Consider the following 13092-nt stretch of genomic DNA (forward strand, 5'->3'; position numbering starts at 1 on the left):
AGTGTGTCACAAGAACTGGATTTGAGATGCACTGCTTTAGATAAGTGTTTCTCAGCACCAGTCATCAGGGTGTGTGGTATGATATGTCGACATAATGTCGACACTGACCATGTCGACATTCATCATGTAGACACTGATGACATTTCAACATATCGTCCCTGGTGGGCCAGCAGTGACTTACCCACTTCCAATGATTGCAGCGGCTCCACGGAAGCATCTTACAGAGTGGTGCTCTCTCATGCCTCACACTAACGCCCCATAACCTAACACTAAACTTTCCCTAAAGCCTAACCCTCCCCTCAATAACCTAATGCTAACCTTCCCCATAAGCCTAACCCTGACAATCCCTCCAATGCTTCACACTAACCCCACATAACCAAACACTAATCTTCAGCCAAAGGCTTACTCTAACCCTCACGTCCTGCAGTTTAACCCTAATATCGACATTCTGAAGATGGCAACATTTCACATCTCGACATTCTAAGAACGTCGAAATGTTGCCTTTCAATAACACATCGACATCACTGTCAACAATATGCATGTCGACCTAATGACTACATCCTGTCCTCAGGGATCCCTAACAGTGCATGTTTTCCATAACTTCTTGCTGGAGAACATGTGTATTCATTATTGACTGACATTTTAAAAGATCCACAGATGATTATAATTATTTCACTTGTGATTCTGTGAGGAGACCTAGAAAACATGCACTGTTTGGGGTCCTGAGGACAGAATTTGAGAACCTGTGTTCGGAGGAGATCTGCACTATTGTTGCTTGAGGACTGTACCTAAAGGCTGCTTTAGACACCAAAGATATACTAATATCATTAAGAAAAATGTGTGTGTTAGATCTGTTAAATTGCTATATAATAAAAAGGTATATAATAGAAAGGTTATAGATGACGGTAGTAACTATTTAATGTTTTTAATAACAGTGAATTTCATCTGCATCACAAACCTCAAACTACAGAAGGCTTGCTCAAAAATAAGCAGTTTCCACCAATAGTGGGTATTTGCGGGATGATCTGGATGGGGGAATAAGGGTGGAGTGCTTATTTTGTCCTGATTCTGCATGTCTGAATTTTGTGGGATACACAGATAAATCTTACGATAGATAGCTATAATCTATTGGTATATGTAACAAAGAGAAGTATGTAAGCCATTGACAGAGTTGTCAGTTTGGTTATAAACTACCACATTAACTTTGTTGTGTATGAGTAGCTCTAGGATATAGTTTCCATTTGTCCAAAATATATGTAAATATAAATGATAAAGAATACCTAGGCCGATGTAAGTGGCAAGTGGCTGGCTGGACGCTACACATCCCCCAGTGCAGACAATGGGAGATCTTCTGGAAATGAAGTCAGATGTAGACATCATTGCAAGTCAAGCTGCGAAATCTGGTAACAATAAATCCTGTAATAAGGACCAAAAAAACAAACAAAATAGAAACAGGAACAGAAATTAAAATATGTTGATACTAAACATGTATAATATGATGGTGTTACTAAAATGCTTTTATACACATCTCTACTTGCACTGTGTCACTAATCTTTGCAGGATTATTAGGGCAATGGTAGAAAATCAGATGACTTTTTCCTTTACAGAATACCATTCTGCACTGTGGGCCTGATACAGCATTGGTCGCTATTGCTATAGTGAATTATAGACGGCCGATTGTTGCGTACTGCGCATGCCTGAGTTATCATTGCGATTGCTCTGCTATTAGGGGTGAGCGGGTTCGGATTTCTGAAATCCGAACCCCCCCGGGCCCCCCCGATCCGCGGCCGATCCGAGTCAGGCTCGACTTTTCCCGCCTGACTCGGATCTGAAATCGAGGCAAAACGTCATCATCCCGCCTTCCGGGTCTCGCGGGTTTTGGATCCTATATAAGGTACCCGCGTCGGCACCAATTTCTCACTCGGCTGTGGACAGTGAAGAGGGAGGGTGGGAGTTAGGGCTGGCTGGGCTGTGTAGTGTAGTGTAGTGTAGTGTTGTAGTGTAGTGTAGTGCAGTGCAGTGTTGTGCTGTGCTGCGCTGTGCTGCTGTTGTCCATAGGGGCTGTGTCCACTACTTCAAAGTCCATAGGGGCTGGCTGGACTGTGTTGTGCAGTCAGTTGTCCATAGGGGCTGTGTCCACTCCAAAGTCCTGTGCAGTGTCCCAGTCCTAAAGGGGTGCTGTAGTGTTGTCCAGGGGGTGCTCTGTCCATCAGGGGTGCTCCCCCCAAGTGCTAAAAATAAATATATTTTTCTGTGTTTGTGAATTGTGTGCACTGTGGCTGCACGTGCATCAACAAAGGAGCAGCGCCAAGCGTGCGCCTGTGTCCCATAAGTAAAAGGCCGGCTGGCTTGTCCGTTAAAGGGTGCTGTAACCCCCAAAGGGCACTCCAAACAAAATAAAATAATATTTTCTGTGTTTGTGAATTGTGTGCACTGTGGTTGCAAGTGCATCAACAAAGGAGCAGCGCCATGCATGCGCCTGTGTCCCATAAGTAAAGGGCCGGCTGGCTCATTTCTTAAAGGGTGGTGTAACCCACAAAGTGCACTACTCTCCAGCAAAAATAAAAAAATATTTCTGTGTTTGTGTGCGCCTTAGCCGCACGTATATATCAATATAACATAAATGGAGCACCAAACTTTCTCCGATAAAAATAAAATAGGGAAAGATCAAGAACCACTTCCTCCTAGTGCTGTTGCTGCTGCTGGGAGTTGTTCATCATCCCATAGAGGAAGTAGGAACACCACTACTTTTACTAAACAATTGACCCTCCAACAGTCCCTAGCGAGGAGGATGAAGTACGACAGCAGTCATCCTGAAGCAAAACGTATAACTGAGGCCTTGACTGCTATGTTGGTGATAGACGTGCGTCCGGTATCCGCTATTAGTGCAGTGGGATTTAGACAATTGATGGAGGTAGTGTGTCCCCGGTTCCAAATCCCGGCTAGATTCCACCTGCATCTTCAAAGCAGCAGCGACAAACGTGCGTCTGTCTGTTAAAGGGTGGTGTAACCCTCAAAGTGCGCTCCACAAACAATAAAAAAATTCTTCTTTTTTTTTCTGTCTTTGTGAAATATGTGGGCTGTAGCCGCACCTGCATCCTTAAAGCAGCAGCGACAAGCGTGCGTCTCTCTGTTAAAGGGTGGTGTAACCCTCAAAGTGCACTCCACAAACAATAAAAAAATTCTTCTTTTTTTTTCTGTCTTTGTGAATTGTGTGGGCTGTAGCCGCACCTGCATCCTCAAAGCAGCAGCAACAAGCGTGCGTCTGTCTGTTAAAGGATTACATCGGTGACAGCATCCAAGTAGGCATGTCAGACAGTCCGTACATGTACTGGCAGGAAAAAGAGGCAATTTGGAGGCCCCTGTACAAACTGGCTCTATTTTACCTGAGATGCCCCCCCTCCAGTGTGCACTCCGAAAGAGTGTTTAGTGCAGCCGGGAACCTTGTCAGCAAAAGGCGTAGGAGGTTGCTTCCACAAAATGTGGAGAAGATGATGTTCATAAAAATGAATTATCAACTCTTCCAGGGAGACCAGCCTCCAGAACATACAGAGGGACCTGTAGTGGTGGATTCCAGCGGAGACGAGTTAATACTCTGTGAGGATGAGGATGTACACAACACTGAAGAGGGTGAGGAACCGGTGGATGAGGAGGATGAGGACGACATCTTGCCTCCGTAGAGCCAGTTTATGCAGGGACAGATTAATTGCCAGCTTGTTTTGTGGGGGCCCAAACGAACCAATGATTTCAGCCACAGTCGTGTGGCAGACCCTGGCACTGAAATGATTGGTTTGTTAAAGTGTGAATGTCCTGTTTATACAACATAAAATCCCCATCGGCAGATAATGCGTGCAATCTTAAAGTTATTTAACCAACTTAAATAAAATAAAGAGACAGACCAAGTATATATGCGATCAAAAATATATGGTCAGCTTTATTTATTTTACAATCAGAGTATGGTGGCATAAGAAAGAACGGCCAGAAATCTGACGCCCACACTTGACTTAGGCAAAGATGTAAAACACTCACTGAACGGGCCACTATCCCAATTCAAGTGTAATAGTGATATAAAACTTGCAAGGGCCGATATCCCTCTCTGGCAAGTGAGACGGTATCCAGCCCCATCCCAATGCACTATTTTATCCCTCTCCGACGAGAGGTGCCGCTGACCCCCGTAGGGTAAAATCAGCCTAACCAATGCATAGAAGGGGGCGCGCCGCTCATACTGCAGCAAGGTGGACGCTTTATAGATACTGCCGTTCTTTCCCGCTCTTGAAATAAAGCCGACACAAGACACAAGAGGAAAAAAGGGGGAGGGAGGGTGGGAGATCAGTTTCCAAAGAGGCAGTGTAACATTTCTGACCTACCTACACTCCTATTAACCACACTCCTTACACAACACTCCACCAATCCTAACCTAATGACAATCTGACCATAAAAAACTAACACTCCCCTACCTAACTTTATTAACCCCACGCATCCCTGCCTAGGGGTTTTATGTGCCCTCTGATCTATCCGAACCTCGGTTATCTTAAGGGTGGGTGGGAGGGCCCAAGGACAATTCCATCTTGCACCTCTTTTTTTTCTTTGCATTATTTTCTGTTTGGGGCCTAGTTTTTCAAACTGCCATCCTGTCTGCCACTGCAGTGCCACTCCTAGATGGGCCACGTGTTTTTGCCGCCCACTCGTATCTCTTAGCATAGTCATCCAGCTACCTTGGTGCAACCTTTTGGACATAAAAACACTATTGTGAGGTGTGAGGTGTTCAGAATAGACTGGAAATGAGTGGAAATTAAGGTTATTGAGGTTAATAATATCATAGGAGCAGAAAAACCCACAAATTCTGTGATTTAAGCTGTTTTTATGCTTTTTTTAAAAAAAAATACAGATCCAAAACACAAAACCCAGAACCCAAAACACGGAAGGGTGGTTTTGGCAAAACCAATCCAGATCCAAAACACGAAGAAAGATCCAGATCCAAAACCAAAACACGAAAAGTGGCCGGTGCACACCCCTATCTGCTATCACTCACGCAGATACAAAGCCATCGCAGAGTGAGTGACGTCAGGTCAGCGTTTGGGGGTGCTGACAGGGGAGTGGTCGGAGAAACGTAGGCGTGTCTGTCCATTTGAACGGCATACGCGGCTTGAATACTCACTGCGTGCGATGAAGTTAGCAATTTCTGAGTAAGGTCAGACCTGTTGTAATCGTGCGTGAGGGGCCAATGTTACTCAATGTTCCTGATGGAATGGGATTGAAAATGCTGACTGTGGAAGCCCGACAGGAGGAGATCCCGACGCTGGCTGGTAAGTATCATCACCCTCGCCTCCCCCCACCCAACCCTAACCCTCCCTTGGGGGTGCCTAACCCTAAAACTCCCGGGGTAGTGCCTAACCCTAAGTCCCCACGGGGGTGCATAAACCTAACCGCCCATTCCCGTACCCTAAACCTAACCCTCCGGGGAGGGGGGTGCCTAACCCTAACCTCTCCCCAGTGGCACCTAACTCTAACCCCCCTTTCCCTAGCCTAACCCTAATACCTGTATTTGTAATTTCACATTTTGTGTAATATACTGTCTATGGACCTGATTCAGAGATGTACGGTAATGTAATCGCAGCTGCCCACAATTAAAATATGCTAATATTACCAAAGCTTGCCCGAGCATAAGGACTCCCACTGCTGCCTTCTCATATCCGTCCAACATCGCACGCAAGCCGTAACATCGACGCAGATCGGGCAGCCATGCAGCATATGCGGCAAGTCTGACTTGTCTCATACACTGTATCTATCCCAGGGGCGTATCTACAATGGGTGCAGGATGTGCGGGGAACACGGGCCCCTGGGTCCAGGGGGCCCCGCACTGCACACCCATAATATTACTTACCTGTCCGGTGTCCCAAGTCGGCGCTGGTTGTTTTCCCGTCGTTTGCGCATGTGCACTACAGGGAAAATGGCCATCACGGCCATTTTCCCGGTGATCTGTGCATACACTATAGACTCTGGGCACACTCTAGTGCCCAGAGTCTATAACTCCGGCGCTGGCCGAGCTGCCGGCCACCAGGCAGAAAGGAGGGGGCCAGTGTCGGAGACTGCACATGGGCCCCTCCTCTCTAGAAACGCCCCTGATCTATCCTAACATGCAGAGAGCTCTCATGCAGCGTAGGAGATTGCAATGGCAGATTGGCAGATTTATGCATACCCCCGGATTGGCATTTAATGGTCAGACACGCCAGCCTTTGCCTAGCCACCACCCGTTACTGACCCCAAATGCTGACTGTCACTCACTTTGCGATTGACTCCTCTGTGCGAGCGTAATCACAAAGCAATCACTGCGCGGGCGTAGTGCGCCTTACTCGCATGCACATTGGCAAACAATCCCTCAATCTGTGTAAATATCTGCATTCCATGCATCTCTGAATCAGGCCCTATGAAAAACAGCTGGGATGACAGTGGTGAACTCATTCTGCAGGGTGTGGTGGGTGGGGTACTCCTGAGAACACGTACTGTAGGGCTTGATTCTGAGATGCACACAATGCCGATGTTCACACAGATGAGCAATTATTTTGCTTCTGAGTGTGCATGAAAATCACGTAAACTGGTACGGTGCATGCGTTACACTGTGTGTGTGCTCAGAGACGCAGTTGCAATTGAGATGCACAGTATCAGAAATGCACTGGAAATGCGCTAGGTGTTTCCAGGCAGTGGCTATTCTGATGCACGTAAATGGTCCGTCTTATGGGCGGGTTACGGGAGTGTCGCAGGCGTGTCACCGAAGTGGCTGTGTACACAGAAGCTTAATTGCTCACATTGGAGGCCATACTTTCATGGACAGTCTGCACCTGCCATAGGACTGGTGCAAGTTTCAATGGTGCGACTTATGATGGTGTCTAAAGACACAGTAAGCTATACTAAAGCATCTAAATGCAGAAAGTAGGCGTCCCAGTCCTTGCACGCTTGTGCACCAGGGGAAGAGCTGATACTAGCATTAGCATAAAGTCTCTTGTTCACTTTTGTATGAGACTCAGAATCAAGCCCATAGGGTCATATTTATTAAACTTTCCCCTACTGTAGTTTCCACATGATTTTTGTATCACTTCTATTTGCCAAGAACTGTTCACAGGATATCTCAGAGATCTCCTCCTATATTCACTTAAGTATTGCCGGTTATTGCAGTCCCCATTTTTTACTACGGGAACTGCGGTCGTCTCCAGTGCAGCTTCAAATATGTGCTTCTCCAAGCTTTTTGGAGCTTGACCCCCCTGATGGCTAATGCCATCTATATATAGTGAGCCTGATTCAGAGATGTACAATACTTTCATCCAATGATGTTCGTACATCTCTAATGTTTCCGGGTGTGCGCAGGATGTCACAATAACTGGAAATGGTGGTGTGTCGGCCCCATTTTCTGGGAAGGACGAGATCAGGGTGTGCGTCGGCGGAAACAGATTCCTGGCCTCTTACATGACCAATACCCGGTCAGGTTGTGGGAAGCTTCAGCTCCTGCAGCCTAACCAAAAGTCATTGCTACCATCAGTCACAATGGTTGCAATTGTGATCCCAGCCTGCGACGTTGGTCACAGTGCTGGGATCGCACATGCAGCAAGGAGGTGTCTGACACCTCCATCTCTATTTGCATCCGAGATGGGCGGATTTGCACAGCCGCTTGTGTGCATCTCTGCAATTCCATCCAACTCTGAATCAGGCCACAGGTACGGCTACTTTTTAAAGGCATTTTTTTACTTTCACATACACAACCTAATGGCTGCTTATTTCCATTAGACAAGCCAGGTCTCAACCCAGCAGTAAAATTAATATCACTTGACTATTTTCTCTTTGCAGGGAGATGCTCTCATCTGGGCCTCTGACATGAGCCCCTTATTAAACAACTATGAAAAACATTCAAAATCACTGCTAAGGGCGAGATGTATCAAACCTTGTACAGAGATAAATTGGTGAGAGATATAGGGCCTGATTCAGCATGGATCGCTGATGCGATTGTGGCTGCAATCGCGCATGCAGGTCTGCTGCGAAAGTATGCTAATACTGTATGTTCAATCGCAAAGCACTCGCACACAGAACATGCATAAACTCACTTCTCCTCTCGCACATCCGTAATACCTTGCAATCCAGCCAAAACATCAGTAACATCGAAGTACATCGGAGCCACTCACGCATTTAAGGCAGGTCTGACCATACCACTAAATAGCTAACAACCAGGCACGCTATGAGAACTCAGACTGCGGAGACCATCGCAGTAGCAAACTTATGCACGCCCCTGCAACGGCAATGAAATGCACTGGCACGCCTGCGTTCACCCGAGCACCCCCCCTGCAACGGTGATGAAATGTACTGGCACGCCTGCGTTCACCCGACCACCCCCCCTGCAACGGCGATGAAACGCACTGGCACGCCTACATTCACCCGACCACCCCCTGTGACCACCCCCAAATGGCACTTCCTGTCAATCATTCTATGAGTTTGTGTACACACATCACAGTCCCAAACACAGTGAGGCATTCGCACACTGCGATGCATACGCATGCGCAGTGCAAAACAATCGCCCATCTGCGTGCGCTTTAGCAGTTGCGGTCCAAGCTGAATGAGTCCCACAGTACCAGCTATTCAGTTCCTAACTGTAATTTTATAGGCTGTTTGAAAAATGACAGAAGTTGATTGGTTGGTACTTTATAACTCTCTCCACTTTATCTCTCTCTAGAGCTTATTACATCTCCCCCTATGGGATGTAGTTATGACAGTGGAATCCCGGCAAGGGATATAACATAGGCGTCGAAATACCGATACATATGTTAATCCCAACGCCAGAACGCCGATGATGCCAGCCAGAACAATAGTAAATATGGGGTGCCCTTAGCGTTATCTGTGGGTCTTAGGATAAGGGAGTCTGGCGGGGTTAGGTTTGGGGAGTGAGATTAGGGTTAGGAACCCCTAGGGGGGAGAGTTAGGGTTAGGCACCCCCATGGAAAGATTAGGGTTAGGCAACCCCCCCCCCCCCAGAAGGGTTAGGTTTAGGGAGTGGTAAGAAGGGTTTAGGGTTAGGCACCCCCGGGGGGAGGTTAGGGTTAGGCACCACTAATGGAGGGTTAGGGGCGGGGACAGGGGAGGGTTAGAGTACTGACCTGCCCCTAGTCGGGCATCCGCTGTCGGGAGTAAACAGCTGCCGGTATTTCAATCAAAAGTAATGCTAATTTTCGGATTTGGGCTTAATTATTAATAGAGCCCCCTCATACATACACTTTCTTTTTCTTTCCTTTTCTTTACTTTTCTATTTCTCACAGCTAAAATGTTACAAGCTCAATTACTGTATTTTGCGGTCACCAGTTTTATTACTTGTTATTACTATGTTTCTGTTTTGTTCTAATGACAACATTAATCACTACGTTTCTGTTTTGTATATTACATTTACAGCTTTGTAAACCATAAATAAATATATACATCACAATATTAGATGCTACTACAGTCTTCATAAAATTAGTTCTGACATCCACACGATAGTGTTAGAATAAAACAATGATTGTGACATAATTATTCCTGCTTGTACCCTGTGTACATGGATTTGCTGCTTGGAGACCATGTCAAAGAAATCTAGAGAGATTTTATGGACTCCTATTCATACAGCCCATTCATACAGACTCTGGCATACGGACATGAGAAGAACGCAATGATCCATTCCAACGTAGGATTCCACAACATAAATCTCTGAAGTGACATAACGTCTAAGACTACCATTTCAGCAGATGTTGACAAGAGGCTGACCTCAAGTCCTTGGTTAAGCTCATAGTGTTACAGGTTCAATGTCCTTATGGTTTTATCCCTGTCTTTCCTACTTAAGGCTAAGCACAATGCATGCCTGATCCAGGTGTAACAATGACAGCAAAATCGGCTTCATTGTATTGGCTAGCAATCTAAAAAAAGTCTACATTTAATAGTAGGAAGGGGAGATAACTGAAGCGCTATGTTCAACCCTTGTCCTCCTTTGGCAAAACAAATTGAACTTGAAGAACAGATGTCAAGCAGAGAGGAACTCAAGTCTGCCTGAACTAAACTCAGGGTGTTATAGGTGCTGAGGAAATCCTTGACAGATTGACAATTATCTGCTGTGATATATTGGCCAGATTGAATTGGCAAGAGATTGCACGGTGATAGATAACAAGTGTGGAAGGCTTTGGCAATGTGTGTTAGTCAATGAATTCTGCATTGTACCTTTGGCATCTCAGATAGTACCTTTGATAGTTTGGAAATCTTCCTCTCTTAAAATATCTGGGGACTGATTCAGCAAGGATTGCTTATGCGATCGCGGCATCAAGCACGTATGCAAATCTGCTGTGAGAGTATGCTAATGTTTGCAATTGCAAAGCACTCACATGGACAACATGCAGACACCCACTTCCCCTCTCGCACATCCGTAATACCTTGCAATCCAGCCAAAACATCAGTACCATCGAGTACCATTGGAGCCACTCGCACAATTAATGCAGATCAGACCTCACTTATAAATTGGTAGCATTCATGTACGCAGTGAACACTCAAGCTATGTATGGCATCGCAGTGGCTAATTTATGTACTCCCTGTAACGGCGTTCAAACACACTGACACCTACGTTCGGCCGACCACGCCCCGTAACAACCCACAAACGCCACTTCCTGTCAATCACTTTACAATGAATCTGCATGATCTCTGCAATCGCTTTCCCGTTCGCAGTGAGCCGCTTGCGCACTTACACTCTGATGCATGCCCAGAAAGCAAACATCGGCCATCTGCGTACGTAAAAGCATCTGCGATCCTTGCTGAATCAGGCCCTCTGTATAGAGCCTCTCACACACTCCATTCTCATAGAATTGACAATTGCACACAAGAAATGTTCTCGTAACGGTCTATCATTTGTCTCATATAATTTGAGAGTCTCCCCCAACTACATTTTAGCCAAGGATCATTTATGTGCAGAAAGTGTCATATATCAAATTAATCAGCACAGTCTCCTGGTACGACCTAGTCGCATCGCGACGTAGACTCATTTTCGGCATAAGTAATTCTAGAAAAGTATTAACTGCACTAGTGCATACTTGCTTCTATATGAACAATTAACCAGACACAAGGAGTAATGGTGCGCTCTGTATCAACTTCACAGACCACTAATCAGATCTGCTCCCCACAAAAAGCACAAAAAATTAATTTATATTTTTATTTATATTTACATCTGTTTACATGCATAAGAATGTTTTAATGTTTTATTGCATGGTGTATAAAATGTCTAATAATGTGAGAAAATACCCTTATAACTCTGATATCCAAGCACACGTCCTTTAAACACAGGTACTACTTGTTCCTTATTTAAATGAGGGAGGAGGTCTTTGCTATAAATATCTCTTTCTGGCTAATACACAGTATCTTGCCTTCTGATGAAACCGGGGGTCATAATACCCCAAGAAACACGTTAAGATTACAGGAACATCTAGGATTTTGCTTTGCACTTTACCGGGATCCTGTCTGTCTGTCCGCTCAGCCGTTCACCCCAGGACAGCTGTTATCGGCGGAACCCTCCATGGAATTACCTGATTGCTAATAGCATCACGGTGAACTGCAAAGAATTGAGCCAACGTATTTAAACAGGAGTGCCAAGTGGCTACGTAAGTGACTGCTCACAGGACAGAAATATTTTCTATGTACCAGAGAACATTTGGACTATGGGCCATATTCAGTTAGACTGCGAAAACCCGTTATTGGTGATCCTTTATCGCCGGTGACATCACTTTCGCAGGTTTGAGTTATCCCCTTATTCAATGTTCCCGACTTTTCGCCGGAGCAAAAAGTCTATGCTTTGGGACCTGCGATAAAGTATCACTACTGAATAGGTGGCGAGAACAAGTGCAGAATTGGGGTTTTGGGGTGTAGACTTCCAAAAACCACCCTGCACCCCTTGGACAGTCCTCCAAAGTTATTTTGTGTCAAAATATTTTTAAAAAGGACAACAGGACACCCCAAAAAAGGTAAATTTCATTTTGGGAGTGAAAAAAAATTGGGGGACAAACTTCTACACTAGCTAAATAGACTCAGGGGGGTGGGGGTTCCCCAAGTATGCTGCTGGTGTTTTTTTTATTGCAGGTGGTTGCGGCTGGTGGATTTTTCATGATTTTTAAAACTTCACATTAGCCACTTTAAAATATGCTAGTACCCATTTTCATGTACCCAAAATTTGATGAGACACCTTATTTTTCCCCAAAAAAGTTGCTAAATGCTATTCTTCACCACTTTCCCAAAGACGCTATACAGCACCTATTTAGACCTTTTAAAGACCCCACATACCTTTAGCAGGGCTATTCGGGGGTACCCATAGTGATACCCCTTGTCAGAGAATCTTTTGGGGGGTGTCATGCTGCTTTCCCCTAAAATTACAGGACTTTGACGATTTTCTTTTTGCTGGGTCCCGTGTTCGCAGAAATTAAATTGAACATGTGGAATCGCGGGGATGAGCACGATAAATTTTCACTTCCAAAACCTCCGATGACGGCGAAAAGTCCGGCAACGGACTTTTCGCCTCAAATTGAATATGCCCCTTAGACTCTATACCTTAAAGTGACTGCGCTAATAGGGAGTGTTCACTACTATTACACCAACAGTGGAACTTTCTCTGGCTGCTTTTTATTTTCCTGTATAGGAACCCTGGCCCTGATTCAGAGCTTGCAGGTCTCAAGGGCGTTTTTTTTTTTTCAGTTCGGCCCCCTGGACGCTCGCTAAGCTGTGGGTGACCACCCACAGCTTTAGTGAGCGGCCAGGTGATGGTCGCGACCATCAGGGTTTGTGACGAGACCCTTGTGGTAGGGTCTCGTCTGCCGCAAGCCCCAGTGAGCTTCCGGCTCTAATAGAGCCGGAAGCTCACCACTGACATCACTCGTGATGTTAATGGGGCCACCCCCAAACGGCAGGCCACCCCCCTGACCCACCTGGCAAATGGGGCGAGCTGTCGATCAACATCGTCAGCTGCCCCTTTTGGATGCGAGTGCCGGAGCAAGTGATTTCTCGCTCGCGCGTGTGCACTGCCCGGCCATCGACCCGCTTGCGAGTGGGTCTGAATCA

The 13092-nt window shown here is 45.8% G+C and overlaps 1 protein-coding gene across 3 annotated transcripts in view; it reads right to left on the bottom strand.

Annotated features, from left to right (window-relative positions):
* LOC148524217 (uncharacterized) overlaps window positions 1–13092 on the bottom strand; it is a 158965-nt gene that overhangs the window by 127636 nt on the left and 18237 nt on the right. For all 3 annotated transcript variants that reach the window (XM_088472061.1, XM_088472062.1, XM_088472060.1), the window contains exon 2: window positions 1281–1416. In XM_088472061.1, coding sequence (XP_088328187.1) covers window positions 1281–1380 — 100 coding nt within the window. In that variant the 5' untranslated portion in view covers window positions 1381–1416. The remainder of the gene's footprint in view (window positions 1–1280; window positions 1417–13092) is intronic.

Source organism: Taudactylus pleione, unplaced genomic scaffold (genome assembly GCF_031769625.1).
Source record: "Taudactylus pleione unplaced genomic scaffold, aTauple2 ptg000120l, whole genome shotgun sequence".
NCBI lineage: Eukaryota > Metazoa > Chordata > Amphibia > Anura > Myobatrachidae > Taudactylus > Taudactylus pleione.